Source organism: Malaclemys terrapin, chromosome 1 (genome assembly GCF_027887155.1).
Source record: "Malaclemys terrapin pileata isolate rMalTer1 chromosome 1, rMalTer1.hap1, whole genome shotgun sequence".
Lineage (NCBI taxonomy): Eukaryota > Metazoa > Chordata > Testudines > Emydidae > Malaclemys > Malaclemys terrapin.
In genome coordinates, this window is record NC_071505.1 from 122,530,952 (window position 1) to 122,556,061 (window position 25,110).

A 25,110-nucleotide genomic window follows, 5' to 3' on the forward strand; every position below is an offset into this window, starting at 1 on the left:
TAGATATAAATTGGAAGTTTAAAGTACCATAACTTAATAAGGACCATTGCTTTAATCATACTTACTGAGTATGTCAACATTTCTAAATATGACCATAAAATTTTTTTTACTTACTTCATCCTTGTTGCATGTAAAGAAAAAAATTATATTATTCTATTAGAAAAATTATAACTTACGTTATATTTATATCTGCATCATATCAAAAGCCCTGGCACAGCCCATACATAAAAAGCAACTGTAGTCATGTCATTCAAAACTTCACACCAAGAAACCCAACAGCATAATATTTTATCTTAAATTTGAGCTTTCCCACCCTCACTCCATTAGTATCCTGATATCAGCATTTCATCCCTGGTGGGGTGAGGGGGGACCACCCCAAGATATTTAAAAACAAAACAAAAAAGAAAACATCACAACCCATTAATACTGCTAAAATGCATTTTCCCAGGCAGCGATCTCAAGCATGGTGTCTCCAATGATCCCTTACTGAGGAAAATGACATTTTAATGCCATCAACTTGGTGCCCCAAAATTAGCTGAAACTTTTTAGAAGCTCTTTCGCATTAAGTGTACTTTTAGCACCAATTTTATTTGGGAGAGTGGGGGAGATATGTTAACAGCCACTACAAAACAAGTTTATATGGCCAACATCCAGTCCAGATTCCTGCCTTGGGATACGTTACCTGTTTTATATACTGGCAACTAGTTCAAGTAACTAGAAAGATGGAGTAAATATTAATGGCATCCAGTAGCAATTACAGTTTATAGTGAAACTTACTACTGCTTTCTGTAAAGGTGTTGGAAACAAGTTAAGTAAAAATAATTATTGACTTTTACATGGATTTTTAAACACTAAAGTATGTACACCTCTACCCCGATATAGCGCTGTCCTCGGGAGCAAAAAAAAAAAAAAAAAAAAAAAATCTTACTGCGTTATAGGTGAAACCGCGTTATATCGAACTTGCTTGGATCCACCAGAGTGCGCAGCCCCGCTTTACCACATTATATCCAAATTCGTGTTATATCGGGGTAGAGGTGTATAAGTCTTCAATAGGGTGGATTTAGAAGCGGTTTAGTTACTAATAACTTATTGTTTTCTTACAGCAAAGCCCTTGCTTTCTGTACTTCATTTAGTTGCTTGTTGATATTAATGGGATCTGAGTTAAAGTCCAAGCCATAGCACAGAGTATGCAGGATATTTTATCTGGAAGCGAGACAGTTCTGCCAGCTAAAGCATGGTTCACAACATAAACTCACCCACAAAAGTGACATATGAATGACTAACTATCAGAGCTTTTTACAAGTGTGAGATTCAGTGACCAAAACTATTAAAAAAAATTAAGACAAAAATAGGGAGGCAAGGAATATTCAGCTTTTTAAAACTAGACAAAAAATTACTGTTTCATTAAGGAAAAGAAGGAAAGAAAGTCAAATATCAAAAAAACAGGTTTTTAAAGGGGTAAATTCTTACCTCAAATTGAGGCCAATTCATTGACATCCCTGGACCATGATTAGCTCTAAACCACCTCAGATCTTCAATAGCATCTGCTGTTTTGATATTCTGCTCCAATTCACGATAGATATTTTTGTAACTACAAGACAAATTTGTTTTCCCATTTAATATATATGCTTACTATGGTAAACCCACTAATTAGAATAGAAAAATGTATATTTTACCATGATTTACATGAGCCAATTGCATATTGCACACCATATTGCACATTCTGTGGTGTAGGACAAACATCTGTATGAAATTCTTGTGCAAAACTTAGCAATAATGGCAAAATAAAAAGAAAAGCTATATAGCCCAGCTATTGAGTTTTTGATAAATAAAAACAAACACAACCTTTAGAGTTAAGTCATTTTATGTACCACCCTCTGTGTTACCATTAATCAGTGCTAGCAAACGGTAAGTGATAAATGTTTAACAGTTTTTGTATGAACTCATTTATAATATTGCATAAAAATCCACTTACACAAATTTTCATCAAGCTTGCCTAGACTAGACTGGAGACTGTTTTTATTATAGTTTTAGTGCAGAACTAATGAATTCTAATGTAAATTATGTTCATTAGCTTTTCCTAGTAAATATGTTTAACAAGAAAAACCTGAAATGCCAGAAATCTTAAATAGAGTCAATAGGAGTATGAATTTTTAATACAAAGAATTAACCCAACAATTGGCCATTATGTTTCCTTACACTATACATTTCGTGGCAATGTTGTCAGCAATTACATAGTAATCTGTGCAAGATAAAAAGATAAAGTATAAAAATATGGACAAGATCCCAAGTGATGGTGGACTCTCTTTAAAACAGTTACCTCACATTTTAATCCATTTCAAATGGAAAATTGTTTCAATATCTCCAATACTACTTCAGTCTTGTTCTTTTGACAATTAGTGTCAGACATGTTTATGCAGTCATATCTGTGTAGTCTGAGATTAATGAATTCTAGTTTAGCCTGTCAAGAACCAAGTGTTATTTCAAGCCACTAAAAGCATATTTACAGTATATACTCGTTCATAAGCCGAATTTTTTTTTGTAAAAAAGGGAAGCATCAGAGAAGGGAGTCAACTTATGAACGGGTATAGAGAGGGAGAGGTGGGACACAGCCCCTCCCCCCCAACAGAAGGGGCAAGGAGAGGCAGCAGAGCCAGAAGGGAAGAGGCGGGGCCAGAGTGTCTCCCCCCAGCCTCCGAAGCAGCTGCAGCTCCTGAGCTGGCAGGCTGCGGCCGCTCCGCCCGCTCAGCCTGCCAGAGCAGCTCTGGCCAGGCCAGAGACATCCTCACCTGGCCCGCCCCAGCTAAGATGGGAAGGTATGGGATGGGGAGAGTGTGGGGGTCCCAGGCTAGTGGTGGGGTCATGTGGGGGGTGGTCACAGGGGTTACTCCCCTGACCCCCAGCTTCTTCCCCCCCAAAAAAAAAATTTCCCCACCAGTTGCTGTCCTGGCCCATCAGGGTAAGCCGCTGGCGGTCTGGGAGACTTTGTTTACTTAGATTTACCTCCGTGCCTGCGGATGCTCAAGGTAAACAAACTGTCTCAGCCCACCAGTGGCTTATCCTGATGGCCCAAGAGCCAAAGTTTGCCAACCCCTGAATTATAGGGTCAGCTTATGAATGGGTCATAAAAAAAATTTCCATTTTTACTTATCCATCTTGGCGGGGAGGGGGGAGGGGGGTCAGCTTATAAACAAGCCGGCTTATGATTGAGTATATACAGTAACTTTCTATTCTTCCATTTTTATATTCTAAACTCTAAACTCTAAATTAAATTCTAAAGAGGATTTCTTTTTAATAATTGGCAAGTGTTCACTTCTGAAAACCTTAATTAAGAGTGGAACAAAAAAATCTCAGTCACTAAATTTTAAAGAAGTCTACTGGATTAGCATCTTCTTCCCAACATTTGATCCTGAACAAAACTAATAAATTAAATAATGGAAGTGGCTTAACATTGAATTATTAGAATCTTTAGATTTAATGCCATATAAAAGACACATACTTTAGAAAGAATCTATTGTAAACTCTAGTTTACTGGATGCACAATATTTAATGGCAACATTAAAGCAATTTTAGCAAGAAATATTTTCAGTCTTTTAAATTTACCTCACATCATTAGATAAGTCAAGGTGTTTTTGAACTTCCAGTAACACTTCCCGGAAGAAACGCAGACGTTTTTCCTCAAACTGCTGACACTGTTCAAATACCTGCTCCATATTTTCCATATACTGAGGTGTAACTTGATCCAGGTCTTTCAGTGATTTTTCGTACTTTTCTTTTGTCTGAAAAAGATGCAGTGCAAGTTGTTCTTGCTGTTACTAATGGCCTATTACAAGAGGTTCACAGAATGGTGAACTGGTTAATACTGTAATAGTCAATATTGAGACTATAATAGGAACATCTGCTTTATTTATCTTAGTAAAGTTAATTTGTTCTAGGTTATATGTTATGCAACCGCTCAGTCTTCCATAAGAGGGGGCTATTTTCATTTGCAAGGTAATGAAATCTTGTAAAAGTGTTGAAAGCAATCGAGCTAATGAGAATATGAATCACCTAGGCTACCTAGATTCCATTTTCTTTAATCATTTTAAGTGCCATATGTAGGAGTTCCAGCATCCAGAGACATTTGTAAAGCTGTCAAATTCAGATGACTTGGGGATGAGATCAGGAAAGCCAAGAAAGAGCAGTTACCTTACGGTAACTATGATTCAAAATGTGCTGTCCATGTGGATTCCACTTCTGTTACGCACATGCCCCACGCACACAAAATCAGATTATTTTGGCTAGCAGGAACGGAGGGCGAGTCATGGAATCCATGCAAGGATGGATCTAATTTAGCTATATCATAATATGATTTAATACAGATACCCATTTAGACAATCTTTGGGTGGATGTTTCCTGACCTTTTACCCTATCTACAAATGGTATAAAACAGCCCGTTGATGCTCCCGAAGGGTCTTGTTCTGTCCAGGTAATATAAAAGAGCCCTAGCCACATCAAGATCGTGCAGCTCAGCTTTCCCCTAGTTTGTGGGGCTTGGGGAAGAAATCTGGCAGAATCTGTTGATTTAAGTAAAAATAAAGAAAATTCTGGTTAAAAAAAAATTAGTTTGAGGCCTAAATTACTTTGTCTTTGTGAAACATCGTGTGAGGTCGACCAGCCATGTGGAATTTCTTCTATCCTCCAAGCTAATGTTACAGCAACTAAAAAGACATTCTTTATAGATAGATGGTATAAAGAGCAGGTTGCTAGGGCTCAAAGATGGTCCCATTAAACCACCTAATACCATGTTGCAGTCCCAGGAAGGAGGGGCTTCCTCAACTGGGAAATACATGAATGAGGCTCTTGAGGAATCTATTAACTATATGGTGAGAAAATAACATGCAACCCCTGAAACAGGAAGTGATGTGCTGCTATTGCTACCAAATGTACCCTTATAGAGCCAATGGATAGTCCTGAATGCTTTACGATAGAAGATAGTCCTGAATAGCAGAAATTAGAGTTTCCAAAGGAGATTTTTCCATTTAGCTTCATCTAATAGAGTGTTTTTTGCTATGCACCGAGGTGTTCTGGATTTCAGCTGAACAACTTTTTTCAATGGTAGTGTAGATGCTGGCTGGTTAACTATCAGAGGTAAAGATACTTCGGGTTACACCTGATCTTCGTTTTGAGAGATCATGTCAGGCAGAACAGGTACTGTGATCAGGGACTGTGGTAACAAGTTCATTAGGTCAAAAGAACATAACTGTTTAGGCCAAGCTAGGACTAAAATTATCATTACTGAGGAAAGTTGCTTGAGTTTCCTCAGCCCCTTGGTATTAATTAGATTGTGGGTAGGTGAACATTATCTCCAGTGCCCATGTCATAAAGAGAAAATCCAACGTAGAGCCTCGGCACCAGCCAGCCCCCCTTTAACCAGAATATGTGGCATTTCTTGTCCTAGTCTGTAGCAAAAAAGATCTATTCTTATATATCCTATGGAAGACGCTTTGCAGGATCAAGTCCTCTACTCATGGTCATCTGAAAACTGCCTGCTGAGCTGGTTCACTAGGATGTTCTATAAGCCTGCTAGATACAGAGCCACTGGTGCTATTTAGTGTCAAATATGCCTGTTTGAGACAAATTGCTTCTTAGCAGAAGGGGGGAGATTACCATGCCGCTCCTTTTATGTTGACAAAACATTATTGTGTTGTCAGTCATTATTTCAGTTGCTGATTCACGTAGCACAGCTAGAAACGTGTACACTAGGCTAATGTCTGAGTTCTAGAACTTTTACTTGGAGGTAAGCTTCTTGAGAAGTTTGGAGGCCTTAAGCATGAAGGTGCTCTAGGTGAGTTTGGCAGATTTTAAATTGATCTGGATGGCTCTAAGTGGAAGGCACAATCTTTTTCATCTGGTAAGGAAAAAGATATTGCTGCTGGAATCAGTTACTCTTCCATTTCTTGCAGGTGTTCATGCTCATTGTCCTGTTCTTGCTGGTGCAGGTTGTAAAGCTGTACAAAATGACCCTCTTGTGTAGACCTATGATATCTTGTAGGGGAGGGAGCTCTTACTCTAGAGAAGGCACTAGCATGAGACTTCCTAGCTGACTGCATAACCTAAGGGGCTAAGTAAGGCCAAGATTGCATATTGTATGTGTAAGAGGCTGCAGGCCATGAGGGTGAACATTTCCCACAAGGATTCTTGGGGTCCGTGTTTATAAGGGAGACTCCTGGATTCCCTGTCAGACCAGTAGGGCTTGTAAGAGTGAAAAAAGTGAATGAACATAAGAATGGACATAATGGATCAGACCAATGGTCCATTTAGCCCAATAGCCAGTCTTCCGACAGTGGCCAATGCCAGGTGCTTCAGAGGGAATGAACAGAACAGGGCAATTATCGAGTGATTCATCCCACTGTCCAGTCCCAGCTTCTCGCAGTCAAAGGCTAGGGACACGCAGAGCATGGGGTTGTATCCCTGACCATCTTGGCTAATAGCCATTGATGGATCTATCCTCCATGAATTTATCTAATTCTTTTTTTAACCTAGTTATAATTTTGCCCTTCACAACATCCCCTGGCAACAAGTTCCACAGGTTGACTGTGTGTTGTGTGAAGACGTACTTCATTTTGTTTAAAGCTGCTGACTACTAATTTCATTTGATGACCCCTGGGGTTCTTGTGTTTTGTGAAGGAGTGTATAGCACTTCCCTATTCACTTTCTCTACGCCCTTCATGATTTTATAGACCTCTGTTATATCCCCTTGGTCATCTCTTTTCCAGGCTGAACAGGCTGTCTTTTTAATCTCTCCTCACATGGATGCTGTTCCATACCCTTAATCATTCTGTTGCCCTTTTCTAATTCTAATATATCTTTTTTTGCTATGGGGAGACCGGAATGGCACGCAGTATTCAAGGCGTGGATTTATATAGTGGCATTATGATATTTTCTGTCTTATCTATCTCTTTCCCAATGCTTTCTAACATTGTTAGCTTTGACTGCCACTGCACACCGAGCTGATGTTTGCAGATAACTATCCACCATGACACCAAGATCTCTTTTGTGAGTGATGCCAGCTAATTTAGAGCCCATCATTTTGTATGTATAGTTGGGAGTTTGTTTTCTAATGAGCATTACTTTGCATTTATCAACATTGAATTTCATCTGCTACTTTGTTGCCCAGTCACCCATTCCTGTGAGATTCTTTTGTAACTCTTTGCAGTCTGCTTTGGATTTAACTGGTCTTGAGTAACTTTCTATCATTTGCAAATGTTGCCACCTCACTATTTACCCCTTTTTACAGGTCACTTATGATTCTGAGTATGTTGAACATCACTGGTTCAAGTACAGATTCCTGTGGGACAACTATTTACCTCTCAAAGAATTCTAACAGATTAGTGAGGCATGATTTCCCTTTACAATAATTTCACTCTTTCCCAACAAATCGTATTCATCTATGTATCTGATAATTCTGTTCTTTACTAGAGTTTCAACCAATTTAGTTGGTACTGAAGTTAGGCTTACTGGCCTATAATTGCCAGGATTGCCTCTGGAGCCCTTTTAAAAAATTGGTGTCATATTAACTATCCTCCAATCAGAAGCTGATTTAAGTGATAGGTTACATACCATAGTTAGTAGTTGTGCAATTTCATATTTGAGTTCCTTCAAAACTCTTGGGTGAATACCATCTGGCCCTGGAGACTTACTATTGTTTAATTGATCATTTTGTTCCAAAACCTCCTCTACCGACACCTCAATCTGGGACAGTTCCTCAGATGTCTTATCTGACAAGACTGGCTCAGGTGTGGAAATTTCCCTCATATCCTCGGCAATAAAGACCGATGCAAAGAATTCATGCAGCTTCTCCGCAACGGCTTCATCTTTCTTGAATGCTCCTTTAGCATCTTGATTATCCAGTGGCCCCACTGATTGTTTAGCAGGCCTCCTGCTTCTGATGTATTTCATTTTTTTGCTGCCAGTTTTTGAGTCTTTTGCTAGTTGCTCTTCAAATTATTTTCTGGCCAGCCCAATACCTTTACACTCCATTTGTCAGAATTTATGCTCTCTTCTATTTTCCTCAGTAGGATCTAACTTCCAGTTTTTAGAGGATGCCTTTTTGCCTCTTACCACTTCTTTTACTTTGTTGTTTAGCTATGGTAGCACTTTTTTGATCCTCCTATGTTTTTTAATTTGGGGTATACATTTAATTTGAGCCTCTACTGCGGTGTTTTTAAAAAGTTTCCATGCCGCTTGCAGGCATTTCATTCTTGTGATTGTGCCTTTTAATTTGTATTTAACTAGCTTCCTCATTTTTGCATAGTTCCCCTTTCTGAAGTCAAGTGTCACTGTGGTGGGTTTCTTTGGTATCCCCCTCCCTTCCTCCAAGGATGTTTAAATTCAATTATATTATGGGTGCTATTACCAAGTGGTTCAGCTATATACACCTCTTGGCCAAGAGCCTGCCTCTCCCCTTGTGGGTTCCAGGATTAGCTGCTCCAAGAAGCAATCATTTATGGTGTCTAGAAATTTTATCTCTGCATCCCGTCCTGAGGAGACATGTACCCAGTCAATGTGGAGATAGTTGAAATCCCTCATTATTATTGAGGTTTTTTTTATTATTATTATTATTATAGCCCCTCTAATCTCCCTAACCATTTCAGTCACCATCACCATCAGGTGGTCAGTAGTATATTCCTGCTGCCATAGTCTTCTTATTCAAGCATGGAATTTCAATCCACAAAGATTCTATGGTACAGTTTGATTCATTTAAGATTTTTACTATATTTGATACTATGCTTTCTTTCACATATAGTGCCACACCCTCTCCAGCATGACCTACTCTGTCACTCATATTTTGTGCCCTGGTATGACCGTGTCCCATTGATTATCATCATTTCATCAAGCTTCTGTGATACATATTATCTCAATATACTCATTTAATACAGGTTCTCAAGTTCACCCATACTAGTATTTAGACTTCTACCATTTGTACAAAAGCACTTATAAAATTTGTCACTTTTTAGCTGTCTGCCATTATGCAATGTAATTGAATGTGGCTCTTTTGCATTTGACTGTTTCTCTTCAGTTCCTACCTATACTTTATCAGCTTCTAGCCTCTCCTCTTTACTAGGATATAGAGAATCCTCATTAATAGATCCTCCCTTAAGAGATGCTGTCCAAATCGTGTGTTCCTCCACACCTATCAACTTTCCCCCAGTTTAAAACCTCATCTACAACATTTTTAAATTTTACATGTCACCAATCTGGTTCTTTTTTGGTTTAGGTGAAGCCCATCCTTCCTATAGAGGCTCCTCCTTTCCCTAAAGGTTCCCCAGTTCCTAATATACCTAAACCCATAGACTCATAGACTTTAAGGTCAGAAGGGACCATTATGATCATCTGGTCTGACCCCCTGCATGCTGCAGGCCACAAAACCATCCCTACCCCTTCCCTGGACTCTGCTGTTGAAGTCCCCAATCCTGTGTTTTAGTGACTTCAATTGGCAGAGACCCTCCTCAATACACCATCATCTCATCTCATTAAGACCCTCCAATTTTGCCTGTCTGTCTGACCCAGCGCGTAGAACTGGAAGAATGTCAGAGACTGCTACCATGGAGGTCCTGGACTTTAGTCTCTGACTTAACAGCCTAAATTTAGCCTCCAGGACCTCTCTCCTATCTTTCCCTATGTCACTGGTGCCTACATGGATGATAACCACTGGCTCCTCCCCAGGACTGCACATAAGCCTGTCTAGATGTCTCAAGAGATCCACAATCTTTGCATCCAGCTGGCAATTCATTATGTTGTTCTCCTGGTCATCACAAACCCAGCTATCTATATTTCTAATGATCGAATCCCCTGTTACTATTATCTGTCTCTTAACTGGTGATACCACCCTACTGTGCTCAGAAAGGGAGACTCAACCAAATACTCTTACTCTAAAAGGTGAGCTAACCTGTCTAGTGTCATATGGTGATCTCAAATCCTGCCCACAACCTGAACAAGAAGGGACCTGATTTGAGCCAGAACTGTCTTTTGGCTGCAAGACTTGGAGATTTTTGCCTCATTTTACTAGGCCCCTGGGTGGGTGACCTAGACCTGCGCTCGTTAGGAAGACACTGTTCCCACATCCCCTCATGATGATTGGATAGAGGAGGTCTTAGCTGCTCTATCAGGATTGGTAGTTGAAGTGTTCGATGTCTTAAATAAAGAGAGCCTGGGAGCTCTGAGTAGAGCCCAAGCTCACAGGAGCACTAGATGATGGAGCCTGATCAGGCTTGGTGGGTCCTTCTCTCTCAGATTCAGGAGAAGCTCTCAGAATGCTCCAGGAGAAGAAGTCTGAAGTGGGCCTCTCTTGCTTTGTGTCCTTTTAGTAAATAAGCAACAGACTGAGCACGCATCAGGGATGTGCCTTACACAAAGTCACTCTAATCAGAAAAAATTGTGATTACCAAAAACTATATTTAAAAGTTATGCGAGAAACTGACAAGAGCCAGCTAAATCAAATCAAGTTCGATCTATCCTTTAAATGTATGGTTCTTTGATCTATCTTTGACTAGGTCTTTGCATCGTACAACTTACAGACATAAAGAAGGAATTCACATAGCTCTGTGAGCATTAATTATTGGTCCTGTCAATTCAATGGGAATATATAGGACATTTAAAGGTGAGGCTCTGAATACATAGATAGATGTAGTAAGTCACTACAAGAATGTAATGCTGAGCCCGGGGGGGGGGGGGGGGGGTGTCAAGGAAAGGAAGGGCTGCTTTTTCCCCCTTCTTACACTCCAGAGAATGGCACCCCATATGGGGAAATCACTCAAAAAAGGGGGAGAAGAAAAAGAGCAGAGAGGATCTGAGTGGGTAGAGGATGTCCAAATCAGGCAACTGGTAGGGAAATTTCAGAGATACATTTGCTCTTTTTAACATAGCATCAATTTGACTCAATTGCCTTTAATGCACTATTTAACTGTGCTAAAGAGGTACATTCTGCAGTTAAATAAGACAATTTGCATGTTGCAAATAAACTTTTTTACCCCCAGCTCACGGCCCCCCTAAACTGAAAAGATAATTCAGTCCTCACCCCACTCCTAGAATCCCCTTTCTCCCCCCACACTCTGCGATACTGAAAGCAACAGTACTGTGTAAGGCTCATTTATTACCATTGTTATTGTTACAAACCTGCCATTGACACGTGCTGTGGAGAGAGGGTTGTATGTGTTCCTAACACTGTGGCTCTGGCACAATGACCATAATTTAAAATGTGCCCTGCTCCATATAATGAGTTTGTCACTCCAACATTGCATTCGCTTGTACTGCAGTTTGCTGTACATATATTCCATACACAGAGATTTGCACAGTAGCATGCACAGAATGTTAAATGTGATTAGTACACTAGCATGCAGAGTTTACCTTTAGCACATCTTGTTTGCTTTTTTCCACTTTGTCTTGTAATTTCTTAAGTTGTTCTGGATTCAGTGCTGGATCTGCTTTGCTGTTCATTTCTCGGGATATAGCCAGTTTCTCTTCTTTGCATGCTGCATGGTATGCTTTCTTAGCAGCTTCCACCTACAAATGAAGTTTTGAATCTTTCTGTCTAGTACAATTTACAAATAATCAGCAGCAGCTATGTATGAATGAGTAACTTCATTGTAATGAAAAAAATAGAATTTTGTTTGGAAGAACCTTACATTCAGACCCATTGCTATGCTCAAGCAATTTTAACCACAATATAATGTAGGAGAACGAGTGGGCGGAAACTAAATATTATAAGATCTGACATTCGCCTTCCATACAAAATAAGTTACTGTCACTCAGTTTAGCTTAATAAACTTATTGAGAAAAGAAAGGTTCAGTGATGCCTCACAGAAAGACCTGAATAAAATTTTTGCCTGTGTCTGTGTCTCCCTCGTGAGTCCCCTCCCATACATTCCTTTAAATAACAGACACAATGTTAAATCAACCAATCAATCTCTCCATTTCTCTCAAGATGGTTTTCCTTGAGCTCATTTTTCCTGTAGCATGAGCCTCAACTAAGTCCTAAATCCTATATCTGTACAAACAGATGCTGTAAAAGGGCAGAAAAATAGGTTAACTCCATCTTCTCCAGAACTATGCTCAGGCTACTGAGGTTGGAGAGAGGGCAGTGGTTACTGAGAAAATATCAAGTGAAGATTTTTTTTCAGAAGAGGCTCTAAAGCAGACACCTAATTGAGAAAGGATCCAGTAGACTGTTTTTTCTCACTTTAGTGATTTCTATGAGGCATCAATAGATTGATGCACAACATGCAACCTACTGCTGTACCTCTTTTAGCTTTTTCGCCCAGGGCTTCTGTGCCTTTCTGTATCCATCTTCTGCTTCTTTCGTTTCCTTAAATCCTCCTATCATTTGCTTATGAAAGGCCTCCTTCTGCCAGTTCTTGATCTTTTCAAAGTCCTCATTCATCAGTGCACTTTTTATGTCTAGATGTAATTCACTCACTTTTTCAGCTTCTGACATAACTGCATGCCAAGCCTTTTCTACTGTTCCATACTGTGGACCTAAACACAATAGGACAAATCATTTTCAATAAATCACAACATAGAGGACTTTCATCCCTAAAAAGCCATCTGAAGCTATTTGTTGATATTGAGTTCTTATATTGTATTTAGTTGTACGTGATCCCTAATCCTATCTTTGTATCTTACATCTTAAATCAGAGATTAGTGTATTTTCATGCTTTTTATTAAAAATTATGTAATTACAGATTAATAGATTTTAAGTCCAGAAAGAACCATTTCGATCATTTAGTCTGACCTTCTGCATAACACAGGCCATAAAATTTAAACCATTAATTCTGACATCAAACTCAATGTGAGGTTGAATTATAGCATATTTTTTAGAAAGACATCCAAGTTTGATTTAAAGATTTGTAGTGACTGCAATCCACCACATCCCTTGGTGAATTATTCCAGTGGTTAATTACCCTCTCTAACAAATTTCACCTTGTTTTCAGTTTCAAGATTCAACTTCTAACCACTGGATCTTATTATGTCTTTGACTGTTAGAAAGACCTCTATTAACAGATATTCTCTTCCCCAGTAGGTTCTTTTAGACCACCATCAATTCCTCTCTTAACCATCTCTTCAATAAACTAAATAGATTGAGTTCCTTAAGTCTCACCATACAGTATGTTTTTCAGTCCTTCCATTATTCGCTGAACCCTCACCAATTTCTCAAAATTTTTGTGGATCTATAAACACTAGGAAAGAACACAGTATTCGACTAGTGGCCTCATTAATACCACATGCAGATGCAATAACTTCCCTACTTGATATATCCCTATTTTGATATAACCTTAACAGCCTGATAGACTTCTGTTTATATACTAAAAACAACACTGTATTTGCTCTTTTGGTCATAGCACCACACTGGGCACTTGTGTTAATTTGTAGTCTACCATGATGCCCAAATCTTCTGTAATTATGTACTAATTACAGTCAAAGCAGCCTTCCTTGAAATTGATTCATAGTCCCTTCACTACTGATACTCCACCACAACTACCACTGACTTCTTAATATTCAATTGCAGTCTTCATAATATGTGTCTTCTACCACTACTTACCTGAAAAGTTCTCTTGTACTACACATCTATAAGAACCTCTGAGCAAGGAAGGGAAAATTCACTTGTTTTGACATGAAACAAGCAAGTCAGTCACGGGTGCAGGAGTGGATGCCTTAATTTAGTTTTGATAACTGTGGTCATCTTTTACAGCATTTGGTGTTTTTGTAAAGACTCCATTAAGAGGCTAAGAAATTCTGTGCACCCTTTCACCTTGTAATCACTAACGTTGAAATGTTCCTTTTGAAACTATTTTCTTCATCTCATGACATTTTGGTTACCTTTTTCCACAAGTTGTTTCCATCTTTTTGCCCATTCTGTAAGTTGCTGAGCATAGGCCTTCTCTATTCTTGCACGTTCATGAATACAGTTCATGAGATCGCTGCAAAGTCTGTGACCATCATCAATTCGTTTTACTGTACGTTTATAATTTCCAACCTAGGAATACAAAAAATGTTTAGGAATTGCTACTTGAAAGCTGTGGGCTACAAGAGAGGCAAATCTCCAGTCTATCAGCAATTAATAGAAGAACAGTATGAAAATGGGAACCAAACAGATTATAAAAAACAGTAAAAATCTATTGTTTTTAGCATAATTTTCAACAGAAAGAGCTAAGTTAACTTAAAAAGAAAGTATGAGAAAGTGTATATTTTGTTTAAGTAGGATAGCTGAATATGAGATTTTAATTTCAAGTACCATGTTTTTTGTAGAAGACTACAGGACGCCAACAACAGCTCAAGGGTCACACTGTAGGCTTTCCTGCTAAAAATAGTGTGGTCCACTTTGAAAGTTACACTAAGCTAAGATAAAAACAGAGCCACTAATATACTTTAAGGTCAGCACTTCTGCACTAATAGCATCTAGGACTATAATAGAAGTATAGCCCGTTTGGAATGTAATTATGGCTGCAGTTTAAGCAAGTCACCAGGAAAAAATTTTCTTAAGAACAATTGCTTTACAGTATTATTTGATGTTTGCATAATAAAATATTCTAGTTTTTGCCTCCTGATTTTCTATTTAAACCTCACAGAAACACAAGATTTTCCTTTAACACCTGTCTGAGGGGTTCAATAGCCACGTCCTAATTTGCTGTTCAATGTGTTAAAACAAACTGCACCTTTCTGTATTATGGAAACTACAGTTAAGAATGAATGAATACAGGAGCACTGTGAAATTTACATTTAGTATGACATTTAAAAGAAATCTCCAGGGTAAAGGAGTACAAAATGCACCATGGAAGAGCTCAATCACTTCAAGTCTCGCAGAGACTCAGAGGACAGGCAGCAGATTTTCAACAGTGAAACACAGATTAAAATAAGGAGTAAGTAAGTAGCTTGCCATTTGGGAAGAAACAGAGCTAACACCAGGTCCATTATTAATGTGCAGCCAGTAGAGAAAAGAAAATATCCATAGGCACTGTGAAGGTGAACTAAAGCTTTTGTAAACATTAAAAACAATTAACAGAATTTGTCCAGTCTATAAATATGAGAATTAGTTACTCAACTTGTTTGTCCAAAACCACTCGACTGCAAAGGAACACAAAATTTGGTTGTCAGGTGGAGGATGAACTTATATTTTAATATGAAATATTTGAATATATTTCATGTCTTCACATCTGGACACAGTCTGATAGTGATCTAAGGTCCTAAATACATGAAGCTGTTCGCCAGATCTTTTAGATTTACTTTTTACAAAATTTTAGAACATAATTTTGTAAATGACTGAAAACTGAACAAGACAGCAAAGTAACTGTCTGTAAATTATCTGTAGATCCACTTGATTCAGAATAGTTCTACAATCAAGTACACAAGTTACTCCTGGTGGAATTTTGCGCCACTGCATGTGCGCAGAACTCATGTCCCCCACATACGTCTTTGCTTCCCCGCAGAAAAATGACTTTCTGACAGAAAGCAAAGGGAAGCTGCAAGAGCAGTCACTCACCACTCCCTAGCTACGCAGTATCATCGTTTCAGGCACCAAAAACAGCCAGCGGAGAAGTTAATCACCGCAGGGCTGGAGACACCCCAGCCAGTGGTTCCTACCCTGAGCCGGGATCAGCTGATAGTCTTGGCTGGAGGCAGAAGAGGATGGGACTTCCTCTTCCCCTGCAAGGAGTGGCTGGGGCTGCGTCAGACCCACCCCCAGAATCCTCCCCCAGTTCCAGGAGGCTCCCCTGCTTCCTGCCCCCATCACTCCTCAGCTGTGGGGGGAGGGAGGTTCCCCATCTGCTCAACCCCCATACATCTCGACCTCCCATACCCAGACACCCCCACCAAACCTCACCCCATAAACCCCGAACCGCCCTATCCCTTCATATCCAAACCCCACCCTACTGAACCTCAATCCCTGCATCTGGACACTGCTGCACCCAGACCTCCTGCCTCCGGACCTCCACCCCTGTACCAAGACCACCCCCCACACACTGAGCCCCCTGCACTCACACCCCCACCCCGATGAGCTCCATCCCCTTGCACCACCCTGAGCCCCCACATCCAGACCCCCATGCCACTGACCCCCAATTAGCTGCACCCAGACCCCCGCCCCACCAAGCCCCACTCTCCCAGCACCCAACCCCCCTGCTGAGAACCCCACACCCAGATCCCTCCACTGAGGCCCAACCACTTTCACCTGGAAGCCCCTGCAGATTCCCATTGCCCCTGCACTTGGAACCTCCCCCAATTGCCCCTGCACCTGGAACCCCCTCTGTGCATCCAGATCCCCCCACAGTTAGAGCCCCCACTGAGCTGCCTGCCCCACACACAATCCTCTCACCCCCCACCTGAATCTCCCACACTGAGCCCTTCCATATTTGGATCCCTGCTTGCTCCACCTGGCGCAGGGGGGCAGGACCCCAGGGTCTTCCTGGGGCAAACCCAGGCCTTGTGCTGCATCAGGGTCGGGTGCAGCCTCATCACTGAGTCTGTGTCCTCAGGGTGGGAGGTGGGGAGGCTGCAGGATGATCTCCCACCTTCATGCAGCCAGTGGCCTGTGCTCCCCAATGCTATGCTGGAGCCTCTGCATTTATTTATTGACCAATAAAACTTGCAGAATTTTAAAATATTGTTCACAGAATTTTTAATTTTTTTGGTGCAGAATGCCCTCAGGAATAACGGATGTACACTTTTAGAAACTCCTCCCACTTTTAGAAGAGGGGATTAAACAAAAGCAGTTTTCTACATTAAGGTAAAAGGCCACACTTCATTTTCAGCTCATCAATGCTATGCTGATATTTGATATAGAAATATGCTATCCCAAAATTCCAGCTCTGAAGGCAGCACAGAAGTGAGGATGGGAATCCCATGCCTCCCAACAACAGGTTTGCAACCCCCACACAATCCCCTTTTGAGTCAGGACCCCACAGTCATAAAACCGTGAAATTTCAGATTTAAACATCTGAAAATGTGAAATTTGTCAATTTTCAAATCCTCTGGCAGTGAAATTGACCATAATGGACTGTGAATTTGGTAGGGCCCTAACTATACTATATGCTATAACTTTTACTCTAACACTAGCCATTAACTATGTATAATAAAACTAGGCTGTGACACAGGGCCAGAAAGGGTTAAGCAATTTACAGGTTAATTGACCCAGATTCAACCTTTAGAGACATATTAGCAGATAATGTTTGGGTTTTGGGGTTTTTACATATATATATTCTTAGACTAATCAAACAGTTCCTGTCTCTCGCTGTATTTTGTTAATTCAGAGATCAAAAGGAGATATTAACATTTAAATCACTGTCTCGATTGTTTTGAAGCATATAGCAAATCACCTGCAAATGGTGGGAGATATAAGGCAATTGCCTTATGTTAATCCATATTGCTAATTAGGAATGTTTAGGAAACAGGTTACGTCAAATACACTACTGTTCACCTGAGGACTGCATGTTGTCAAGAGGATGTCCAGAAACTGTATAAAGGGCTCTTCGGACCTGATCCTTTTGATCTCAAACTTGCTTATGCTTCATTAGGGTAAGTCTGAGCCACAAGATTGAGGTCTTCAATTTCATTTTGGATCATCCTGTTATTGAAAATTGGACAACCTATGGACTAATTCTGAAAGAACTCTTTGCAACTCTAGAGCTGACCATCTCTACTATGAAACTGACCTAAGAACTATATTCATGTCTGTATGTATGATCTTTTAACCAATACTCCCTCTCTTTTTTAAAATAAATTTTAGTTTAGTTAATAAGAATTGGCTGTAAGCATGTATTTGGGTAAGATCTGGAATATTCATTAACTTGGTGGGTAATATATCCGATCCTTTGGGATTGGTAGAACTTTTTATATGATTTACAAGATTTTCAATAATCCTCATCATATTTGACATGGCTGTCTGGGAGGATGCCTCAGGCTGGGTTGCTTTAAGGGAACTGTGTTATTGGCTTCTGGGTAACCAAGAAGGTATTGTAGAAGCTATTTCGTTGCTGGCTTGGTAAATCTAAGTATCAGAATAACCACCAGTTTTGGGGATTGTCGGCCTCATTCTTTGCAGTTTGCCCTAATTGAGCATGGCAACCCTGGGACCCTGGTAACATAGGCTAAGAAGATAAATTCTGAGGATGTGAAACAACCAGCAAACAGAGCTCCAACTCCAGCTGTCAGGCAATGAGACTGAACTGAGAGGAGTTTGGGTGGCCCCATCTTATGCAGCCCGGGGAAGTGCTACGGGCTTGAGCGCTGTCCTTCTGAGTACCACTAGGCAGAAGTCTCCATTTCTGGTGCACGGGGTGCACACATACCTACTTGGAATACATGTCTGTATCTACTTGAAGAAGAAATCTGGAGGTAATAAGCTTTTTAGATAGGGGGCACTATTACTGCTATGACTCCTGATGGAAGGAGTACATTGCATAACAGTGAAAATAAGTGTCTTACTTATTCTCCAGTCAACAGTTACAAGAGGGACAAGGTGAAACAGACTGACTTGGGATACAGAATCTCACACTTCTGAGTCACTGACCATTCATGTAAGTTAAATGAGTTTCACAGGGCTTGTCTATATGAACATTCAGTTTGTGGCAAAGCTAACATGTGAAACTACCTAGCACTAGCCTGCCGTGGACCAACTGTCATGTGGACCCTGCTGACACACAGTAACAGTTTAACACGCTTTGACCTACTCCAGTTTCAAAGAGGACTAGATCAAAGCACATTAACAAATTGTTACTTCACATCAGCAGGGTCCACAAGATAGTTGGTCTGTGGCATGCTAGCATGGGGTAGATTGCTTGCTGTGAACTACATGTTCATGCAGACAGGACCTAATTCTAGTTCTTAAAGAACATCCTGCTACCAAAAAGAGTCATCTTAATATATGGCAGCCTTGTTAGCAGTCTCAGAAAGGCAGAGGCTTGAAATTGCTTTCTGAATATCTAATATAATAGAGGAATTAACAAATTACAGAAAAAAGTAAGGAGGCTACCAGAAGAAAGAGTACCAAAGCCAGATAATGTGCAGCTTGCTGGCCACTGATATTTAAATTTCTCAACAACAATTAAAATAACTGAATAAATCCTAGAAAAGAGGGGAGGAAACAGTTTGACAGTAATATCAGTTTGGTCTGGGAAAACTGATTACCTCTCTGAACATTTATTGAAACCATAGAAATGTAGAGCTGGAAGGGACCTCAAGGAGATCCTCAAGTCTATCTCCTCACGCCGAGGCAGGACTATGTTTCTCTTATCAAATTCTTAATAAGCAAAGCTCAGTTAGAGAGCACACTAACAAGTTTTTTAAACTCAATTGATTTATAGAAAGTTAACTAATTACTTATTGTTATATTACTTCCCAAAAAACAAATATATGCTTCTCCTCATCTTAATTTCTGTTGTAAGCAGTCTGTGCCAACTGCAGGAATCCCAGCTGGTAATGTTTTCTACATTTTTGTACATCTCTGCCAGAATTGCCAGGATATGATCTTTCTTTATTTTTCGCTTGATATTCGATACAACTATTTTGCCTAAAAAGGCAATTTTTCACTGGATGCTTCCCACGGTTCATAAAAATAAATCCTGAGATGCTTTTACACATTGCATACAGAAAGGCTAACTTGCAGACTAAGAAGTAAAAATCTAATTTCTTTTGTCTGTGGGTCATCATTTAGTGCAACTTCTTACCTACTTTTGTAATAAAACTATTTGTTAGGGGTTCTCTTAAAAAATACTTAAGACTGCTGAAAATCAGTAGTCCATAACACCAGTAGAGTTGTCAATGAATGAGACTTGAACTATCTTCCTCTGACAAATAGCAAAATATTTATTTCCACAGAAGTAGTTTCACATGGGTGTAGAAATGTGCAGAATTCTGAACTGCGCTGCTTCTATTTTGACAGCCATCAAATGTCGGTCCTTTTTAAGAAGCACGCTTTTAGGCTCTGGCAGACCTGATTATTATTTATGTCAGGGTGGATTGATTTCAGTCATGATTATTTAAATTGCTGGTCTTAATCATGAGTACACTTTTAAAATTTTGTAATTAAAGAAAAAAAAATGTTTTTCCCCTTAGACGTTTCCTCTTATTCAAGCTTACAGGGATTCTTCAGTCTCCATACAGCTTTATAAAACAACTACATAGGTAAGACACAACAACAAAAATTCTATGCTCGAACAATAAGAATATAGCAGTAAGGACTATACTACCGACCACTTGACCAGGATGGTGACAGTGATTGTAAAATGCTCAGGGTGATTAGAGAGGCAACAAAGGCAGAAAACACAATAATAATGGGGCATTTCAACTATCCTTATACTGATGGGTAACAGGTCACCTCAGAAGGTAAGCAGAGATAAAATTACTAGACATCATCAATGGAGCAGCTTGTCCTGAAACCCACAAGCAGAGACCCAGGTCTTGATTTAGTCCTAAGTGGGGCACAGGATCTGGTGCAAGAGGTAACTATAGCTGAATCACTCAGTAATAGTGACCAAATGCAATTAAATTTAACATCTTTGTAGGGGAAAATGCCAAAGAAACCCACCACAATAGCATTTAACTTCAAAAAGGGGAACTATACAAAACTGAGGAATTCAGTTAAATGGAAATTAAAAGTAACAGTCACAAGGGTGAAATGCCTGCAAACTGCATAGAGACTATTTAAAAACACCATAATAGAGGCTCAAACTACACGGATACCCCAAATTAAAAAACAGTAGGAAAACCAAAAAATGCCATCATGGCTAAACAGCAGAATATAAAGTTATTTGATGCGAAAGGGCATCTTTTTAAATTGGAAGACAAATCCTATGGCAAGTCAAAGGTAAAAGTATAATTAGGCAGGCCAAGAAAGAATTTGAAGAGCAACTAGCTAAAGACACAAAAAACTAACAGTAAATTAATCAGGAACCCAGACTAGTCAGAAATTTGTCAGAAAACTTGCCTGTCAGTGGGATCACTGGCACTGCTAAAGGATTACTCCAGGAAAACAAGGCCGTTTTGGAGACACTAAATGAATCCTTTGCATCAGTCTTCACTGTAGAGAATATGGGGGAGATCCCTACACCTAAACCATTCTTTTCAGGTGACAAATCCCAGGAACTGTTCCAAACTGAGGTGCCAATAGAGGAGGTTTTGGAACAAAATGGTAAATTAAACAGTAGCAAGTCACCAGGACCAGAAGGAGAGTTTGGAAAGAACTCAAATATGATATTGCAGAACTATTAAGAGTGGCATGTAACCTATCACTTAAATGAGCCTCTGTGCCAGATGATTGATGGATCACTAATGTAACACTGATTTTTTAAAAAGGCTCCAGAGACAATTCTGGCAATTAAAGGCTGGTAAGCCTAACTTCAGTACCAGGCAAATTGGTTGAAAGTATAGTAAAAAACAAAATTATCAGACAGATAAACATGATTTGTTGGGGAAAAGTCAACGTGGCTTTTGCAAAGGGAAACTTTGCCTCACCAATCAATTAAATGTTGATGGTGCCAAACACGTAGACAAGGGTGATCCAGTAGATATAGCATACTGGACTTTCTGAAAACCTTTGATAATGTCCATCACCAAAAGCTCCTAAGCAAAGTAAGTAGACATGGGATAGGAGGGAAGCTCTTCTCATGGGTCAGTACCTGATTAAAAAACTGGAAACAAAAAGGTAGGAATAAGTGGTCAGTTTTCAGAATGGAGAGGGGTCCTCTGTACTGAGACCTGTGCTGTTCAAAATATTCATAAATGATCTGGAAAAGGGGGTAAACAGGGAGGTGGCAACATTTACAGACAATACAAAATTACTCAAGATAGGTAAATCTAAAACAGACTATAAAGAGTTACAAAGGGATCTCACAAAACTGGGTGACTGGGCAACAAAATGGTAGATGAAATTCCATGCTGATAAATGCAAAGTAATGAACATCGGAAAACAATCCAAACTATACATACAAAATGATGGGATCTAAATTAGCTAGCATCACTCATGAAAAATCCAGTCATTCCAGATAATTCTCTGAAAACATCCGCTCAATGTGCAATGGCATTCAAAAAAGCTAACACTGGGAATCATTGGGAAAGGGATGGATAGTAAGACAGTAAATATCATAAAGCTGCTATATAAATCCATGGTACACCCACACCTTGAATACTATGTGCAGTTCTGGTCGCCCCATCTCAAAAAAAAAGATATTAGAATTATAAAAGCTACAGAGAAAGGCAACAAAAATTATGGGTATGGAACAGCTTCCATATGAGGAGAGATTAAAATTACTGGACTTCTCAGCTTAGAAAAGAGACAACTAAAGGGGATGGGATAGGATAGAGGTCTATAAAACCATGAATGGTAGGAAGAAAGTAAACAGGGAAGTGTTATAAAGCCTCTCTCTACAAAAACTAGGGGTCACCCAATGAAATTAATAGGTAGCAGGCACACAGTCAACCAGTGGAATTCATTGCCAGGTGATGTTGTGGAGCCCGAAAGTATAACAGAGTTCAAAAAAAGTATTAGGCAAGTTCAGAGAGGATAGGTCCATCAATGGCTATTAGACAAGTTGGTCAGGTACACAATCCCAAGCTTCAGGTATCCCTAAACCTCCAACTGCCAGAATCTGGGATTGGACAACAGGGGACGATCACTCAAAATTGCCTGGTTAATTCCCTCTGAAACATCTGGCCCTGGCCACTGTCAGAAGACAAGCTACTGGGTTACATGGACCATTGGTCTGACCCCATATGACTGTTCCTATGTTACGTACTGTTCCTCTAGAGGAAAAACATCTAAGAGGACTTGCACAATTAAATACATCAGATAGAATATGAATCAAAACTATTCACAGCAGAAGCCTTGCTAAATACTTATTTGCTCCTGAGATCTCAATGAAGAATTCTTGCGTTACTATTTTATCAAGCTTTTCCATAGAAACATATTTCCTCCAAATGCTGAAAAGCAAAAGCTTTGAACCCAGATGGCACATAATACCAAAATGGTGGCACTGATTGCTGTATGGCTTAATTATTCAGTGATAAATTCTAGCGAGACTATAGCTAATCAGAAGCAAGAATATACACAAACAGTTTAAAATAAAAAGCAGATGCTTCAAATAGCAAGTAGATTGTGCATAAATGAATAATCATAAAATAGATTAGGTTCTCTTAAAACTATAGCAAGATGCAAGGCAAGGTGGTATTGGGGAAGAATCTAGGCAGAAGATCTACAGAGCAATAGAGAGCATAGATTTAGGGATATTAATTTCCTTATTCTAATAAAATTCCTCTCTGTGTTAAGAGAAAGTGACTGATTCTTTACCATTGTTACATGACACTACGCACACTATCACTTTTTTCAAATATTACTCCTGGGGGAATTCTGTGCCAAAAAATTAAAAAAATTCTGCATATATTTGTCAAAACACCACAATATAATCACACCAGTTTCATTTATTTTGCTAATTTATTTCAAAATACCTGTAAGCAAATATGCCTGTAAGAATACAGACCAAAAAAAGATTCTGGTAATTTTTTTGGACAAATAGATTCCTTCCTAAGCATATTAATACAGAACTTTGAGTAATTAATTTAAACTACAATACAGAAACGTTCTTCCTGCACCTGTCAGAAGCAGTGAAAAAGGCTTGGGGGAAGTCAGGCTAACGGAAAAGCTGAGGAAGAGGGAAGGAGCCTGGAGTGAACCTGGAGGGTTGTTGGATGTGGGTGGGAGAAGTATGGAAGGGGTGGGGGGAGGGACTGTTAGAGAATTGGAGATCCTTCCCAAGCCTCTCCTATTCAGTCAGGCATATCTGCCCCGTCCTCGTGTGTCCCGACACCACCCAGGTCTCTCTGCTGCCTCCTCCCCCATCCCCATGTGGCCTGCAGCCCCCACTCCCATTCAGTCCCTGGCTCAAAGATGTCACCCCACTAACTCCTGAGCCCACGCCTCAGTCTGTCCCCCCCACTAGCCATTCTGAACCTCAGACTTTGACATCTTTCCCCCACAGCGACCCCGTGTGCCCCACTCTGTGCTAACCTGGCTCTACAGGCAGGGTGCTGTGATTAACTTCAAATTACTTCTCGGAGAATTCTACAGCACTGCAACCGCACAGAATTTTTGCCACCGCAGAAAATGCACTGCACCCAAGTACTGCAGTTCCGCCTTATGCCCCTCAGGGGCCGCTGTGGCACCAGAATAGCCAGCAGCAGGCTGCATTCATGCTGCTGGCTGTTCTGGTGCCACCTACATTATGTAGGATGGTTGTATCAAAGGCCTGGACTAATTCGGAATTAGCAGCGTTAAATCGAATTAACCCTGCACCCACCCACACAACAAAGCCATTTATTTCTAAATAAAGGTCTCTTAAAATCGATTTCTGTACTCCACCCCGACAAGCGGAGTAGCGCCAAAATCGATATTGTAATTTCGAATTAGGGTTAGTGTGGCTGCAATTCAATGGTATTGGCCTCCGGGAGCTATCCCACAGTGCACCATTGTGACCACTCTGGACAGCAATCTGAACTCGGATGCAATGGCCAGGTAGACAGGAAAAGCCCCGCCAAACATTTGAATTTTATTTCCTGTTTGCCCAGCGTGGAGAGCACAGGTGACCACAGAGAGCTCATCAGCAGAGGTAACCATGCAGGCCGATAATTGAAAAAGAGCACCAGCATGGACCGTACGGGAGGTACTGGATCTGATCGCTATATGGGGAGAGGATTCAGTGCTAGCAGAACTTCGTTCAAAAAGACGAAATGCCAAAACTTTTGAAAAAATCTCCAAGGGCATGATGGAGAGAGGCCACAATAGAAACTCAGATCAGTGCCGCATGAAAGTCAAGGAGCTCAGAAAAGCCTATCAAAAAACTAAGGAGGCAAACGGTTGCTCCGGGTCAGAGCCACAGACATGCCGCTTCTACGCTGAGCTGCATGCAGTTCTAGGGGGGGCCGCCACCACTACCCCACCTCTGACTGGGGATTCCGAGGCGGGGATAATCTCATCAGCTACATCTGAGGATTCTGCGGACGGGGAAGAGGAGGAGGAGGAGGAGGACGAGGACGAGTTTGAGGAGAGCACACAGCACTCCGTTCTCCCCAACAGCCAGGATCTTTTTC

At 40.3% G+C, this 25,110-nt stretch overlaps 1 protein-coding gene across 5 annotated transcripts in view; it reads right to left on the minus strand.

The window, feature by feature from the left end:
• PACSIN2 (protein kinase C and casein kinase substrate in neurons 2) overlaps positions 1–25,110 on the minus strand; it is a 117,220-nt gene that overhangs the window by 14,964 nt on the left and 77,146 nt on the right. For all 5 annotated transcript variants that reach the window (XM_054037614.1, XM_054037577.1, XM_054037605.1 and 2 more), the window contains exons 3-7: positions 13,858–14,014; positions 12,281–12,516; positions 11,389–11,544; positions 3,604–3,779; positions 1,471–1,591 (exon numbers count right to left, since the gene is read on the minus strand). In XM_054037614.1, the coding sequence (XP_053893589.1) occupies positions 1,471–1,591; positions 3,604–3,779; positions 11,389–11,544; positions 12,281–12,516; positions 13,858–14,014 (846 nt within the window). The remainder of the gene's footprint in view (positions 1–1,470; positions 1,592–3,603; positions 3,780–11,388; positions 11,545–12,280; positions 12,517–13,857; positions 14,015–25,110) is intronic.